The 17923-nt window shown below is 40.5% G+C and overlaps 1 protein-coding gene across 3 annotated transcripts in view; it reads right to left on the bottom strand.

Annotated features, from left to right (window-relative positions):
- Nucleotides 1-1529: 1529 nt before the first annotated feature.
- akt1 (v-akt murine thymoma viral oncogene homolog 1) overlaps nt 1530-17923 on the bottom strand; it is a 37964-nt gene continuing 21570 nt past the window's right edge. For 2 of the 3 annotated variants that reach the window (XM_077555360.1, XM_077555362.1), the window contains exons 4-14: nt 15927-16038; nt 15554-15680; nt 13600-13731; nt 13420-13485; nt 12977-13045; nt 12722-12847; nt 10739-10867; nt 6058-6272; nt 5071-5158; nt 4887-4989; nt 1530-4419 (exon numbers count right to left, since the gene is read on the bottom strand). In XM_077555360.1, the coding sequence (XP_077411486.1) occupies nt 4340-4419; nt 4887-4989; nt 5071-5158; nt 6058-6272; nt 10739-10867; nt 12722-12847; nt 12977-13045; nt 13420-13485; nt 13600-13731; nt 15554-15680; nt 15927-16038 (1247 nt within the window). In that variant the 3' untranslated portion in view covers nt 1530-4339. Of the gene's footprint in view, nt 4420-4886; nt 4990-5070; nt 5159-6057; nt 6273-10738; nt 10868-12721; nt 12848-12976; nt 13046-13419; nt 13486-13599; nt 13732-15553; nt 15681-15922; nt 16039-17923 lie in introns of all 3 variants that reach the window. The other variant, XM_077555361.1, reaches the window with a different exon arrangement.

The following is a 17923-nucleotide window of genomic DNA, read 5'->3' on the forward strand; positions in this document are numbered from 1 at the left end:
GTATGGACATTTTATCACTGGAGAAAGAAAGTGAGTCAATATGTCAAACTTGTTCATTATTTGCTTCTGATTCATGTGTCAACATTCATGGGAGACTTGCAAAAATTTGATCCTTTTGGCAAACCTCTTGCTTTAATGTGTCAACTGTTTTTGAAAATCCATCCATCCATTTTGGGGGCCAGGGTACACCCTGCACCAGCACATATGGTGCTATGATGGCTATAAAAAGTCTGCACACCCCTCGTAAATGGCAGGGTTTCGTCATATGAAAAACAAAAGAGACCAAGATGAATAATTTCAAAACATTTTCAATCAGTGAAGCGACATTCAACCTCTATGACTCAACTGAAAAAAATGACATATTTTCAAAAGAGGAAGTAAAAAATGTATTTGGGCTATGTGGTTGCACAAGTGCACACACCCTCTTATAACTGTGGATGGCCACATTATCTTGGTTTAATTTGACTTTCCCTTTTGAAGTTTTTGCCAAGTGTCAAATAGCCAGTTAAATCCTATCAGTCAAGTGCGTGTGGTTCTTCACATGCCACATTAGTATCATCCAGCCTTGGAGGCACAGCCAGTTGTTTTGGGCCATGCAGCTGGAGGCAGGTGAGGCCTGGTTGTCAGGTGAGCCGCACTGGGTTAAACCTTGTCTTGTTGGTGCCTTGCAAGACAGACCGCGAGGCCTGGCTGTCAACATCTGTTCCAGAGACTGCACCATCTGGCCGATGCACCGAGGGAGAGCTTGGTTCTCTGTGTCTGAGCAGCTGCAGAACTCCAGAAAAGGACCTCAGTGCGGCCGTAGAGATGGAGAACACGGCCAAGACTCAGCCAGAACCTTGGTGAGCGCGTTTTGTCTCACTAAGTCAGCAAAGTTTGTCTGTAGGCCGAGATCACAGTGGAAAATTAAATCAGTTGCTCAGGGCTCAGGTAAAGATTATCATGACTCACCTGCTTAATTCAAATTCCACAAATGTCCAAAACGGTTGTTGTTGTTTTTGTTTAAATATATATAATTCTGATGATTACAGCATACAGGTAATGGAAACTCAAAATTCAGCATTAATAATTAATTTCAGTACACAATCTAATCAACAAATCTGCATTTCCAGGCTCAGGTAACGTTACCTTTCACGGCTCACCACCTGCTTAAATAAATTTCACAAATGTCCCAATAATTATTATTTTATATATATATATATATATATATATATATATATATATATATATATATATATATATATATATATATATAAATTCAAAAAATATTGATATTGTCATTGGATAATTTAATTAACTTGGTTTTGCTTTTTGAATCAAACTTATCTACATTATTCTAATGTATTGAGAAGCAACACAAATTAAATTCAGTGATTGGATTCCAATTACAATTGGATAAAAAATTCTGCATTTCAGTACAGAATAAAGCAAATATTTTCATTACGAAAATGAGTTGGATTTTTAATTTTTTTTTTTAAATACTCGACAGCTCGTTAGAAATAGCTGTAAAAAAAAAAGTCTACACATCGGATTGTTAAGACCTTTTATTCCATCAGTTTGAAAGAAACCATTAAAAACAGTGTACAAAGTTTATATTATTTGTTTACTAAAGCTGGTGTCCTCAGTCTTGCGGATATGGTAGGGCAGGTACAAAAAGTTGCAATAAAAAACAAAAAAATATAACACGAATTTCCCTATTTTCAGGTGACAGCAAGAGGGGTGTGTGCATAGGAATAAGTAACAATCATATTTAACAAAAAAATAAGTTTTTTTTTTTAAAGTGAAAACATAAAAACCGTTACATTCAGTAAGGCATAATGCACTTTTGAAAAATGATTATCTGTCATCTTAACCACATTGAAAACCTCTAATCACACATTGAATACACAAGTTGGATCTCAAACATCGCCGTTTAGCGTCAACCCCGTTTTTTTCCACAACATTTGAATATTACATAAGAAGCTAATTTAGTCTTTCCCAACCACAAACACAAAATCCAGATACAATCATTGTGGGACAGCAAGGTGCATTCCATTGGCACATTAAAACTTGATATTTAAATGCTGGTCTCATAAATAAGAAGTAGGGGAGGGGACACAAATTCCCATAAGACACAAATGAAAGATTATTCTTGGTGTGTTTTCCCCTGAAGCCCACTTTTGTGTTACTACAGAAATGTATCGTGTTAGTGACCTCACTGAGGCTGCAGAGGAAGCACTGGATGAGAAACACCCAATACTCTACTAAGAGAAAAACTCTACAGGAGAGACAAGAGGTTCTGAGGGTCAGCGAGGGCCCGACTGATCCGGATCAGAGGGAAACCCGGAGGTGTTCGCTGCGCAGCATTGAGATTTGAGAAAGGAAGGCAACGAGAACGAGACAATTTAATTTCATCCCGACAGGAAACACTTTGTACTAAGAGGTGGACTTCAACTCACTCAGTGCCAAAGACGTTTACATGTCTTTTAGAATCCAAACGTTCAGTGCCAAAGACGTCTTTTTACGTCATTTTTTTCCTTTTCCACAGGGAGGGGTGTTGGTGGGTCAGATACTGAGAATTCCAAGTTAGAAAAAGGGCAATGAGACAACTGCCAACAAATGGAAGATTTGAGATCAACCCTGTTTATGACAGAGGACATCATGGCGGCATTCGCCCACACAAGTTGAAGCATTTTTACACTCAAACAGATAACGTACATGTATCAATTTCGCTAAGTATGTGTTGTGGTAGTTAGCAGAAGTGTTTGTCATAAATGTGATGAAGTACAACTGACGTGGAAGACGGCCACTGAATAATACGAGTCCCTGATGGACGTGCAATCTGGTGAGTTGCTATGGCTGAACATGCAATTATTTTGCAAGCCATTCCTAAATGTTGATGTTGCTGGTTTATAGAATAAAACCACTGTTTAGATGTTAAAGGTGTCGCAAAATTAAAGAAAATCCGCATGAATGTCACTGTTCTGCTTCATGATTTGTTTTACCAGAAGCTAATTTTCTCTTTTTTTTTTGTAAGACTTTGCCACGTTCTACTGTTGATTACTAAATAATGTAAAATATATGAATCATTGAGTCTATTCTTTCATTTGGTGTATATCTAATGATATAAAACTTTCTGTGGTTCTTGCAAAATCAGTCAAAATTCTCTAAAACAGTGGTTCTTAACCTGGGTTCGATCAAACCCCAGGGGTTCGGCAGAGGTCAAGACACACACACGACTCAAATGATTTGTGATGATGCACCCCGTTTGGCCATCATTGTCTGCAAGTGATCAATCTATATTACTTGGCCGATCTGTGCTGCAGGGAATTTGGTGCGCTCAGTAGTCGACTTGAGGCTGTCGTGATGGTACATTGTGATTTTTTTTTATCATTGTAATCCCTTCATACTATGTCGAGCAAAAAAACAAAAAAAAAGTGGTCGCACGAATATGTGCAGTATGAATTCACATGTATAACGGAACATATGGTATTCCACAGGGTTTATTTCTGGGGCCATTGTGGTTTTCACTGTATCCTGGTTTCATCTTTAGAAAACAGTGGTGGTTGTTTATAAGTGCTCTATAAATATAGAGTTGAGTTGAGTGACTGCATGTTTTGCAAAGCCAATTTGAGCAATTCTAGTGCAGCACAACTAGGTGGGGTTCAGTACCTCCAGCAAGGTTAAGAACCACTGCTCCAAAGTATCTGGCACTCTTGCGGTTGTCTTCTGAAAATGGCTGGCAGTGAATGAGTTAACAGTACCCAAAACTTTGCAATATCATCAGAACTTTACTCTAATAATTTATCAGACTCAATCGATGGTGTTCAAAAACAAAGGATGCATGCAAGAAATATCACCTTTATTTCATATGTTACATTCAGTTTTGAAGCCCCCCTTGAAAAATGTTGACGATTTGGTATATGGATTTGCAGAGGAGACTAGCAACGCACACACCTGATTACCAACAGAAATTTGGTCCACTGTATTCGTGATTTCTACTTGAAATGGTTGATTTGGGGTAAGTCAGGTTTGAAAAAATATAACAGCCCTTCTTGAAACTTAAGGCAGTGGCCCAATTTTTGCAACAAAGGTTGTGGGTGTGTGCCTGCTCGCTAAACATCTGGGAAACGAAGACTAGTGTTAACTTTCAAACCGGGGTTGGGTGGGGGGGGGGGGTAGGGGGGTACTGAGCTCTGTTTGTGTTGCCTTGCACTTGGCTCCTTCCTTGAGAACACAACTTGGGGGTATAACACGGTACGGTGACGAACAACGGGCGGGCCCCAGTCTTTTTGGAGGATGCAGTCGTCTTAAAGGGGAAAGGATGGAGGGGGACGATTGAGGAATGTGCAAGTGTCGGTCAGGCCACCCCACTGGCCGAGTAGGAGAACTGGGGGAAGTGGGGTCTCCGTTCACTGTCGAAAGACTCCATGCTGTCGTCTGGAGGCGCACGAAAAAACAGACAGTTTTCGTAAATAATGTACAGTTAAGGATATGAGGACTGCTAGAATGTCACATTTTTGCTGACTTTTTTTTTTCTATTCACAGGTGATAGGGACCAAGCCCTGCAGGAATTTGTGAAAATCCACAACTAACTCCCCCTATGAAAGGTTTCTAAATATCTATCAATGCTACAAGAGGCGGGCAAAGCACTATTTCTGTCCAAATGAAACTCCTCAACGCACGTCATTATGTCAGCAACTCAAATTCACATCATGAATTCAAAGGACAATCTGCAGGCTCTCCAGTAGAGGGCAGAATGGTCTCAAGGGAGAGGCCTTACACAACTACAATAGTTTCTTTATTAATGAGAGACTTAGTGGGGAAGGGATGGAAGAAAATTATGCCTCAAGTTGGAACGATGTGAAATCACTGACCGTCAAGTCAATCCAAATACTTGGCCTTACCTTGTCCAGGTGGCGTAATGGTGATGGTTTGTGCAGTGAACTCCTCATCAAAATATCTCGTGTCCGTCTCTGAGGTAACCTGGGGCTTGAATGGCGGGATCAGCTGTATCAGGCAAATGGTCAAGAGCAACATGTCAGTGAGGACTTGCAGCAAGTACAGCAAGAGTCTGTCTGTCAAACGTACTTTTTTCTCGTAAACGTCTTGCCATTCAATCCCGGCAAAGAACTTGTGCTGCATGATTTCCTTGGCATCATCAGGACCGCCACCTAGCCTGGATGCATAACACGGTCATGAGTTAACAGTGCATTTCAAAAGTCTTCACACCCCTTTCAAATGACAGGTTTTGTAAGAATAATAAAAAAGAGATAGCGAGAGACCATGATAAATCATTTTAATACTTTTCCAACTCAAAAGGGGGAAAAAATCTGCATAAATTGCACATCCTTTTAACTGGGAATGTGCCTGTGTCCAGAATTAGCGATATGTGCTTTTAAGAGGCCGGGCCTGGTGGTGTGTGTGTGACGGGGCAAACCGGAGGGATGTTGAACAGTTGGTTAGGTTCGGTTCAACCTCCACGAATGACAACACGATGTATTCTGAGAGGTAATGTCAACTGTGATTTTGATTGATATATTACCGGTAATCGACATTGGGCTGATGTGAATCGAATTGGGGGGAAAAATCAACATCTAATCGATTCAGGAAATTAATACCGATACCCAGCCCTACTTGTGGCAGCCTAAAAATCACAAACCTGTGGCGTTAAAAATGTTTTGGTCGAATTTAAGGTGCATTTTTTATCCAGGTTTTCGTGAGCTAATTTAGCCTTTTTTGTTACTCAGTACCTAAACATTAGCAAGTGGACACATTGGTTGTATTAGCATAAACTTCAAACCAATGGTAGGTAGCCAAGGGGAAGCCAAGTCCAAAATGTTCATTACAATAATAAGTTCTTTGCGCCGTGACTAGTCTATAGACAGCATTCTGATTAATATTTTGTTTGTGGAATATGAGTTAATCAGCAAAACCCATCCATATTTATGCAGTTCAGGACGCGGCCATTTTGTCACTTGCTGTCCACTAAAAATGAGATCACAGTTGTTGAGGCCCAAAAACAGGAAAAACAGGTAATCAATATACATATTGATTCATTCCCATTGAGCATCTCACCTCTGCATGGGGTCCTTCTTGAGGAGTCCGGACAGCAGCGAGCGGCCCTCTGGACCGAGCGTCCGTGGGAAGCGGATGTCTTCCATGAGGATGAGCTCAAACAGCTTCTCGTGGTCCTGGTTGTAGAAAGGCAGCCTGCCGCACATCATCTCGTACATCACGACGCCAAGACCCCACCAGTCTACGGCACGGCCATAGTCGTTGTCCTCAAGCACCTTGGAGATTGTTGAAGAGGTTTGTTCATCTAACAATACTCTAATTTAATGCCTTTGTTTTAATGCAACTTTAAGTTTTCCATCGACTTCCTATTGGATTTTGGCCGAATACTTTTTTTTTTTAACCCCACTGTATACATACACATGCGCACACATACATTAAAAAATATACATACATATATAGATAATGTTGATACATTAAAACTGTCAGTTGATTACAATTTTTACTTGTAAGTAATCGCATGGTTTCCATAGTTAACTCGCGATTAATCACAAATTAACCACACGTTATATCTGTTCTTAATATACAGTAAAATATTTTTTCATACTCTCATAAAAGTGGACAGATATGGTTACCAAATACAAATGTGTTTGTATCTTATCAACCATTGCTACAGTAATTTTATTCATTCCGTAAGGTATATGAAATACTAGCTAAACAGTTCAAAGGAGTGTAAATCATTGAGTCATACATTTGTGTTGAGGTGATTTTCTGCCACTAGGTGGGATTAGTGTTTCATGTTGGACGTGAGTGACAGGAACAGTACGTTTTTGTTTTTAAATACCGATTTTTACACCAATTTTAATTACTTTTTTTGGTTGAGATTTTGAATTTTACTTACATTTTTAATGCCTCTGGACATCGTATTTTAGGCTCTTTAATGCCATCTAAACCCTAGATTTGATCAAAATCCATTTAATGACTTTTAATGCTTTTCAATGGCCCACGGAAACCCTGATACTGCAAGTTGGTGATTCTACTTTTCAATGAAATAGAACTGCGCCACGCCCTAATGAGTATTACTTAAATGTCACCCCTCTCAAGTCGCCAGATAAGGTAAACAAAATATTTGAGCTTTGCTGGTGTGCCAAATGATGTGACTGACGAGTGCAAAAATCCAAGCGCAACTGTTACTGCTTAATGTGCTAGCAAAATCACCTGCTCTCCCCACTGAGCTGTGGTTTGGAGGCAGGCTGGGGCCAACCCTGCCTCCCATCTCATATTAGGAGGGGGGGATAGTGTTTCCCCTGGAGCTCTGCATATTTAATCACCCCAGGGCCCGTACGCACATACACATCAACAAGCTGCTGAGGTGTGTGGGACGCTAAAATAAACAAAACACAGATCGGGACACTGTACACAAACTGGCAAATGTGAATATCGCTAGTCAAAGAAGGGAACTATATTTGTCTCATAGGAAACAATTAATGAGACGGACTCTACTGAAGAGCGCGACCTGTTGCATGAATAATGTGCTGCTGAGCACAGTTGTTCCAAGGCCCCCGGGGACTTGTACTGGATTCTACCTCTCCAGACGGATGTTGAAGGTGAAACCAAGACAAAGAGAACAGTCTGTCCTCTTAAAGCTCAAGGAGCACGATGGCGGCTAATTCACACCCAAGAATAGCAACTTCAGTTAAAGGATGTGGGTGGCTTAACAGAATTAGATACGGACACAACAGCGCGCGGGCCAGGAGTGTCCTGGAAAACAGATGATCGCATGTGTCCCTAAAAGGAACAAGACTGCCGCGTGCGTGCGCACATGTGTCTGCGAGCACCGCGGCGGACAAGCGGGCGGGCGAGTGGGGGGGGAGTAACGTGAAGCCCGAGCGGGGCTTGGATTACTAGGCCGTCTCTATTTCCAGCTTTGCTGTCGTGTGATTCATACCGTGCGACAGCTGGGCCCGCAGCTGCCCCATATATGTAGAAGAGTGCCACAGCTGTGGAGCTGCCAGGAGCGCAGGAGCCAAGCTCATCCCTCATATACGTAACCAGGACTGCCTGCTTGGGCCCCTGACTCAGACAAACTCAATTACACCACCAATCAGCAGAGAAGAGCCGAAATACAAGAAAACAAAACAATATCTTAACATGAAGGCAATTTAACAGAAGTGTGTGTGTGTGGGGGGGGTTAAAGTCCGATTTAAGTCCACAATTTTAGGGTTTTGGGACATGCTTGGGTAAAACTTAAACCCACATACCTGGTGACTCACCAACACATATTTCGTTGCAACGGAAAAACTATAAAGGAAAACATTTTTCATTTTCCCTTTAAGTAAAATTCAATTTTGACATGAATTAATGGCAAAAAGACATTTTAAAAGGATCGATTTATGGTTTTATGAATCAGTATCAGGGTATAAAAAGGGAAATTAATTCCATTAATCCACTTTTTAAACCAGTTTATGATCAAATTAATCAATCATTATAATCACGTTAAGATATTGTCCAAATGTTCATAATTTCGGCTCCTCAACATTAAATATTCTCCGATTTTTGTAGTCCCCTATACAAGCGGACTGATTACACATCTTTGGTTTGAGCCGAAATAAAACAATTGCTTTTACTTTGGAAAACAATGATAAACATTTTTGCCTATTTACCTTACGTTACAGACCAAACCTGTACCAGAATCATGATTACTTTATGTTTGTGCACTTTAGATTTGTAATTATGTCCTGTTCTGAAAAAAAAAGAAAAAAGGATGGAACCGATTAATTCAGGGCTGTCAAACTCATATTAGCTCAAGGACCGCATGGAGGAAAATATATTACCAAGTTGGCCGGATCGGTAAAATAATCATATATAACTTCAAAACAATTGTTGTCAATTATACGCAGATTTTCCTAATTTGTGGGCCAGCCCTAAATTACGGAGCTCAACTGTAATCCAGACATGTTAAATCTACCCGTTTTGCATATATATTTTTCCCATGCATTGTGTGGCGCAGTTAATGTAGTTATAAGGACATTAATCCTTGTCATATGTATTTGTATTACCAGAAATTGAATATTGTGTCATATTTAACACGTCTATGTCTGTCTATGATTAAAAAAAAAACACATAAATAAACAAACCGTAACTTTTAAATTGGGTGTAAAATAATGACATCCAGGACGATTCTGTGTACAAATTGCATTGCTCAGCTGAGGACTCTTTGTGAAATTACGAATTTATAGATTTTGATTGTGGTTGGCTGTATAATTGGTTTGACGTTACCATTTTTTTTTTTTAACTTTAACTTAAATCGTCTCATGGGCCGGATTAAACCCCATTGCGGGCCTGATCCAGCCTGCGGGCCGTATGTTTGACACCCTCTGGATTAATCCGACAAATAATTGACAGATTAAATGATTACTGAAATAATCAGTTACAGCAACAACATGGCACCATTGTAAAGTTAGAAGCAGATATCTTTAGCATTTTCGAGACTTTTTTCAGTCCTGATTTATAGTTGGAGAGTAAAGTACTACCAGCTGCATTGGCATTTCATATATTTGAGTTTTGAAATTAGCTGTCAGTGGACAGATCGATGGACATTTTGTTTTATAAATTGGGCTATAGATAACTAACTAAAAAAAAATTACCAATGTCAGTTAAATCAGTTGAAGCTAGATCCACTATGGCGGTCACAATGTAAAGACTTTCAAGTGAGCAAGTGAATTTGTCCCTTTCAGGTTAGGATTCCCGATGTGAATGGAATATTCCCAGACGTTTCAGCATTCCTGTGCAGCTCGCACAACAAGGTCATTGTTTACTGCGGAACAACCTGTAACACTGCCTGGGCTGCACTCCATAGAGACGCTTGCCAGCGACCCCCGTTGTCATGGAAACAGCCCCTGATGTCTCCCTGTTCTCGGCTGGAGCTGTCATATGCGGAGCTTCTCTCGTGGAGATGCCAGCTGAGAGGAGCTGGGCGGAAACAGGTGAAGAAGCTCTTTTTTTTTTTGTTCATGACTATCCAACAAGTTTGCGTAAAAGGAGTGATTACGGCTTAAGGTGGTTAGTTGTAGCCAATATAAATAGGGATGTATACGTTCCAGTTTGGCAAGAAGAAGGGGGCACATCAACTCTGGTTCCTCCCGGGTCACCCTGATGCCACACAACAGCTGTAGCCACTGCGGTCTTATTCCAGGGGCAGAAGCTCACGTTTCCTAAGGGGCTGCCGGCCAATGACACCCTCCCTCCTCTTCCTCCACCTCCACCCACCCCCTCTAGCAAGAAAATTCCAAATGGGGGCTAAAAACAACGATAAGGCAACTGAGTCAACATGCACATGCTTCTCGCAAAGAATCATTTTTACACCACAGGTCAAACGCTGGTGTTCTTCCTCTCACATAAACGCTAGGCACACTCACAATGCACTGCTATCAAGTTACGTCGGCCTCACTGTGTGACACTTGTCATACCTGCACGCAATCGGGAGTAGCCACGCCCCTCCCCACGCAGCAAATATGAGCGCAGGCTGCCGCGCTCATTAGAAAGGCATTTCACAACAGCTGCCCTTTCTTCCACATGCTTTGAACAACTGATGTCCGGCGACACACGCTGCAAATTTGTTTCGGGTCTACTCGGGTCGCACGTGACAGGGGTGGCACACTCGGGATTACTTCTAACTTCAAAACAAAGCTTTGGCTTCACCAAACATATAAGCATTATGGCGAATGTCTTTCAATTTGGTTACCTCAGGTGCGAGGTACTCCGGTGTTCCACAGAAAGTCTTCATGGTAGCACCATCTTTGATGCCCTCCTTACAGAGGCCAAAATCAGTTATCTTGATGTGTCCGTCTTTATCCAGCATCAGATTTTCCAACTGCAGGGAATGTGACAACAAAAAAAGTCATGTTTCTCAAATTTCATGTGCACAGTGCAATTAGGACAGATATTGCGATTTTCTTCAAATCAAGCTTCAGAGCAATATTCACAAGGTAGAGTAACATTTACAAACATGACAGAAAATGAAACAAAACATTCAAGGCTATTACTCTAATAATGCAATGACATTAAAGTAGTCATGTGATGACCAAAGTCCTTTTTCAAAGTTTTTACAGGGATGTGATTTGACCAAAGTGAAATTATCTGAAAATTTAGCCGGGGGTCTGGGGGCCGCTGGCACCCAGCTAGGTCCAAAAACATTGGACTGCCTTTGCTTTTAAAAACTATCACTGAGAATATCATCATATCTAACTAATGTGATTACTAAGTTAACACATAAATAATGTTGAAGAGTTCAAATTTCATGAACAAATAATTGTATCATGACCAAATGAAAAGTAACTCATATTAGAGCATACCACAAATGTCTTTGTTATAGCAGAAGATGTTATCTGTCGGAGTCATGTGCATACACAATGAACTACTAATAATAAAAATTAAAAAAAAAAAATCGGATTTTTTTTTTGGGGGGGAAGATAAAAAAAGCGGAATTCCGCGAATTAGCGGAAAAATCACATCCCTGTTTTTAAAGTGGAAGTCAACATTAAACATTCCTTGACAATAATATGTTATATGCAACCTCACTAGTCTAAACATGACATTCTGATTAATATTACATTTGTCGAATATGAGTTATGAAGCAAAATCCAGCCATTTTTATGCATCTCAGGGGGCGGCCATTTTGCCACTTGCTGTCGACTGAAGATGACATCACAGTTGCTCAGGCAACGACCAATCACAGCTCACCTGTTTTCTGAAGCTGAGCTGTGATTGGTTGTTGCATTAGCCCTGAGATGAGGTCATATATAACATGTTATTTTCAAAAGAGAGGGGGGTGGGACTTCCCTTTTAAAATGGTTCAAGGCAACTTTGCTACTTGCCGTCATATCTAAATATGAAATTATGACTAATACCATAATCTATGTAAAAAAATAATTTTTTAAACCAAAAATGTTTTTATTTTGTACTAATGTACATGTTCCTTGTACGTAATATTACACATACTGTAAATATTCTTTCCCGTATTTTTGCTCGTGACTTAACTGCTTCAAACAGAGGTCAGCAATACGGCCTTAAATTTATACCATGGTATGAATTGAATCTTTTGGTAACAGTAACGGGTAATCGTCTATTTTCATTCAAATCATTCAACCATCATTTAAGTTTAGGATTTAGATTCAGATGCTAAAAAAGAGAGAATGACTGTATACACAAATATGAATGCAGTATACACTTTGGCGACAAACATTTTGACCAATCTAGCGACTGTGTTCTTGTTGGATCAAAATGTGTGGTAAAATAAAACTAGTGGACATTCTTTAGCTAATGGAGTGAAGTGAGACAACATGGCCTTTCACTAGCTCCACGTGCCAGTGTCTTCTCTTTTTCTTCATTTAAGTCAGGCCGCTGTAGCTCACGTGTCCAGCAGTGCCGGCGAGTCAGCACATCTTCCAATCCTGCTACACTGGCATTTTCAATAGCAGCTTAGCAGACTGAGATAGCGCCTCATAAACCCAAGGGAAACAGTCGGGGAATTGGGGGTGAGAGTGCTATGCTGATCGGGCTGGTCTATCAGATGAAAGTGGCATAGCTACAGATGTGTGCTGCCAAACACTCAGAGCTCTACAAAAACATCTCCCAAATCAATCTGTGATCAATTCCTTCCGAAAATGGATCATTAAAAAAAAGACTTGACAAGCAAGGATGGGAGAGGACAAGTATCAATATCTACCTTCAGATCACGGTAGACCACGTTTCTTTCGGCGTGCAGGTAGTCAAGCGCAGACACAATCTCCGCACCGTAGAAGCGAGCGCGCTCCTCTGAGAATACCCGATCCCTTGAAAGGTGGAAGAAAAGCTGAGGGGAAATGAAAGAGAATCCCAGCAAGAAGTCAGAGGGTTCTGTTATTCCAGGCAAAAAAAAATCACAGCAACTGACGCACCAGTATATCCTTATCAATGCTGAAAATAATATAAAATAGATTACCTCACCACCGTTGGCATATTCCATAACAAAGCAAAGGCGGTCATGTGTTTGGAAAGAGTATTTCAGTCCCTGCAGAGAGAAAACATGTAACAATTTGTAACTTAAACAGCTGGATTTATAATGTAACACTTTGCAGAACTGTCACACTTGTTTAAAAAAAAAATGAAGAAACTAAAGCAATGTGTTCACATTTCTATACTTGCTACAAATTTCACTTGGAATTGTGTGCCCACATTCCTTACTTTTGAAGGATCCTATTCGCACACCCTGTTTCAGTCTTATAGAAAGGGTTAACCAATAAAAGGCCGAGCTAAACTGTAAGCTAGCAGCATTTCAAAGCATTCCTCATTTCACTAAATGGGTTATGCCAGACTAAATACAATTAACTAAGGTCTTAATAAAGTAGAAGAAGTTTTGTTTCAGGATAAGAAGGAGTTCCTTACTGTCAAGAAGGGGTGCTTTGAATTCTGGAGGACTCTGTTTTCAGTGAGTGTGTGCGCCACTTCATCCTGGGAAAACAATGCACAAAGAGCATTTGTGCAACTCCCACAAAGGTTCGGTATCAAGTCATTGCCCGCCCCCAGTCTTTCCTTTACTTTGCTATCTCACTGGTGACCACTCACTTTCGCTACGATCACCTCCTTTTTTAGGATCTTCATGGCATAGTAGCGTCCAGTGGCCTTCTCCTTTACCAGGATAACTTTGCCAAAAGTGCCTTTTCCCAGGAGTTTGAGGTATTCAAAGTCGTGCATAGTCTGCAGAGCCAGAGGAGAGAGAGTGGCATCTGATTACAAACAAACTCATACTCAAACTAGACAGGACACACAATCCCACTCGCAACAAAGTGGCATTCATGGCACTATTTCAGCCACCGTGCAATTCCCACTCTAATGGTTCGGCCTATATGTAGCTGTGTCTCAGTTAACCTTTGACCCGAGTTCTAAAGAGAATGCTAGAAATGATTGCGTGAGGGACATCCAATCCGGTGGCCTTGGACCTTTATGTCATGGCACACATGTGGGGCTGGGAAGCGTGGTGGACATGCTATCTGGTGCTAAGCCACCCAGGGCTAATGTTGGGAGACTCAAAGAAGCTGACAAGTGCTGAAGGTTAGATGAAGTTGTGCCAGTGGAGCAAGGTGCAATAAAGGAGAAGATCAATGGAATTTCAACACCGACACACACTTGAGGCCTGGTTTCCTAAGATCCCAAATATGGGGCAGCAAATTGCTTGTTCAGCCTATTAGATTGTATATGCTTCTAGTGGGACTTACTTAGATTGCAGTCTTTTAAATTTTGTACAGCGGGCAACAAATGGTGTGTTCACTGACAAAAGGATTGTTTGCATCAGTTCTTAAAGTGGTGGAGCCTGCTATAATTAAAAGAGGGTTTTGTTCCTGAAGCTTTTTTCAGACCGATGAGTACTCAACTCTTGAGTAGTCACCGATATCAATACCAAATACCAATACCATTAATACATAGCCCCCCATCGTTTTAAAGACCTATTTATCGCAATATAGCATTATTCCATAACATTGCATGAAATTAACGGCAATTTTATTTCTAGTTCCAGATTGTAAAACGACCACAAGAGGGCCGCCGATACTGGTATCAGCCACCGTCACAAGTACTGATACCTTAAAATAAGGCTGGTTTCATCATAGAAAAACACAAAATGAACTCTGAAGTAGGGGTGAACCGATCGATCGGTGGGAATCAAGAGCCGATTTCCTTAATTTTGGGGGTTTTGGGAGTGGGGGTTCGGTGATCGGCCGATGCTTTCAAATCTCGAATCTCCCTCTTCAGAGTTCTGAAAAAGTCAACCACCGTCCTCTTCTGCGTTTCATTTTTATTTTAGGGAACTATCTTGTGCATAAAATAGCCTACTTGTATTATTTCACATGTGTTGTTCAATGTTTTACAATAATACAAAATTGTAACATTGACGGTGTACGCTGCTTGTTATGAAAACAAACTGATTGTCAAAAATTGTTCAAGATCGGGGATTGGTGATTTGGATTGGATCCATCTGTCTGATCAACCCAACCTGTGTAACAGTGCATTTAAAACAGTTAACCGGAAAGATTAGGAGAGGCTAGCACCAGTATGCTGAAATGACTCAGATGTCAGGAAATGATGTGTTAATTAAACAGAGTTTTGTCATAGATGTTATGGCATAAGTCCATCTTGCTCCAAAGTCAGCCCTTAGATCATTCAGGAGCTCCAAAATTGCATTGCTGACTGAAAAGATACGTCTTGATAAGTTTAGGTTCCAGCAATTCCAAAAAAACGTTTACCCAAGCAGAAAACAACCATTCATTGTCTTGTTTTTCACCTCGGGTTTGCTAAACAAATCTATTTGCATCTACTGTTCCCATAATGTACAACATGAATTGCACAGAAATGTTGCCTGTTTGGCAGACACAATGTTCAGTGTGTGCAGTTAGTAAATCAGCTTCCACATCTGTTTGCAGGAGCAATCAATTTTGCACACGCACAAACGTTTAGTGGAAACCATGAATGGCTGAAGCCTAATAAGTTAACGTCCACTCGCATATGTCATCATAAAAAGACGTACCACTTTTTGTCTGGGTTTGGTCAGGTAGACCTCCATGTCCATGGGGTCTGGAGAGGAGTCCATCATCTCCTCCTCTTGCTTCTGCAGCCCTTCTGCCACTGTTTGGATGGCTTTTGTCCATTCCTCCCTAAAGGCGGTAGAAAGAATATATAAATCAATTCAGCAAAGCAGCAGGCCAATCACATAATTGTGATTTTTATCAACAGGAGGGAAATTTCAAGTGCAGGTTCTGCCAAGTGGACATAACTATGATTAAATACACATATTTCAATGCTTCCAAGTAAAAAGAAAAACAACAGGGACATGTGCCATGCATATACACAATTTGTCTTTTGCTTTTGTGTGGGCCGAGAATGGCATGCTTCTCACTTGCCTCTCCTCAGGGGTCTCAACGTGGAAGGTGCGCTCGATGACAGTGGTCCACTGCAGGCAGCGGATGATAAATGTATTGGGCTTAGGTCGTTCCGTCTTCATCAGCTGGCATTCTGGCCATAAAATGAGACGGTAGTTGGAAAGAGGAGATGAAAAGAAGGGCCAGTGTTGGGGAGTAAAGGGACGAGAAAGACCCACAGTCGTAGCCATTTATCTTTAACTCCGCCCAAAAAAAAACGCATCGTATTGTCTAATTTGGATCATGAAATAAAAAAACATGCAATATGTGATATGGGTGTTGAATAGTGCAATATCAATATTATTGTGATATTTAACATATACCTAAAGAAATATTTTTTTTAGCGATCTATACTTTTATCTTGCACCTAAAGATAACTCATAGCACCAGCCAAACTGTGAAAAAAGTGCAACTTGAAAAATACAGTAATCACTTTCTTTGCTGTAATTTATAAAAGTTTCAATAATCTAATAAGTGCATTCAGCGAGCCGAGATTTCCTTCTGATCCTGTTTTGCATTAACATCTGCTGCCAAATGAAAACATGTCAGCATATGTGTTGGAATGCGACACAAAATGCCCTCAATCTGATGGATGCAGAACGGCAGAGTGGACCACCACTGAGACCCAACATGGCTCTGTGAGGGTTGGAACACAATCCAGCTGCCGCGCCCTCGTCAGCAGCGACACGCCACGTGTCCTCTGCGCCGTGGTCTCAGAAAACCAAAGCGACCGCTGATGGCGGCAGCGCCTCAGAGCAGATTAATAGAAGTCAGCCGGCTAATAGCTACAATAACTCAAAAGTGTCTGAGAGGAAACATTTCAACTAACAGTGGGCTGTCTAATTGCGGAATTCAGTCATTGGAAGATTGAATTGAACACAGCAACTTTTTCAAGATGGATTGTCCTGGGCAGCTTTCGGCATTTGTGCATGTGTGCAAAGTACCGGAGAAGATGTATACAGAGAAGACAGGAAATATATTAATGTCATGAGACGATAACACAAGTTCAAAGCAAAAATAAGACACAATAAGACAAAGTGCAACAGATTTGCCAATATTTCAAAACCATTTCAGTTTAACAGTGCTTACTGAATGTACAGTATTAAATCGCCACAAAATTTAGCTGCATTAGTAGCAGATATCGGATCAGGCAAACACAGGCCATAATTCAAAGTATCGGGTACTCGTGAAGGCTGCCCATACTTGCCACTGATACTTAATTCACTGCCGATGGTGAGTGTACTTGTCAATTGGTTATTAATTAAGTTTTTCATTGGTGATGGGTGAGGGAAGGTCAGATGCCTCTCCACTGTAAATTTCAAGTTTGGAAATAACTTTATTGACGCAATTATTAGATGACATAATTTTAGATATAAGAGCAGCCCAGTTTGTGAGTCCACTGGGAGTAACAGCTGCATTTTTATTAAACCTACCTTGCTTAAAGTAAAGATTGTCACCTACTTCTGATTATAAAAGCACAAAAAAAGGTGTAATCAAACTTATTTTTTTCCCAGGTGAAAGGAGAGTTTTTTCTGTCATATGGTAAATAAACATTGAACTTTCCTGGGTCTTGGAAAATGTCAAATCTGACATTCTCGCCAGTAGTTGGCACAACACTATGGTGGTCGCAAAGAAAGAAATGTCGTTGTCAACAATTAGCTGCCATTGTTCTAATCGAACTTTTATGCACCACAAGTACTAACGGTATCAGTACTCTGCATCGGTGAGTACTCGAGTGAATACTCGCACTGGTATTGGTCTAACTAATACGTTTTTTAACCGACATTAATTTTAAACATTTTATTATATACAGTACTTTCAAAAAAATATATATATTTTCAAATGAAACGAAATAGATAAGCACAGTATGTCTTGATTAAGATTCAAATTGTATTTATTTACTTGCGTTATTGAACTGAAAAAAGTACAGTATATTAGTTGTTAATTGGTTTGCTTTATTAATTGCTGACTTATCAGCC

The sequence above is a fragment of the Vanacampus margaritifer genome, chromosome 1 (assembly GCF_051991255.1).
Source record: "Vanacampus margaritifer isolate UIUO_Vmar chromosome 1, RoL_Vmar_1.0, whole genome shotgun sequence".
NCBI lineage: Eukaryota > Metazoa > Chordata > Actinopteri > Syngnathiformes > Syngnathidae > Vanacampus > Vanacampus margaritifer.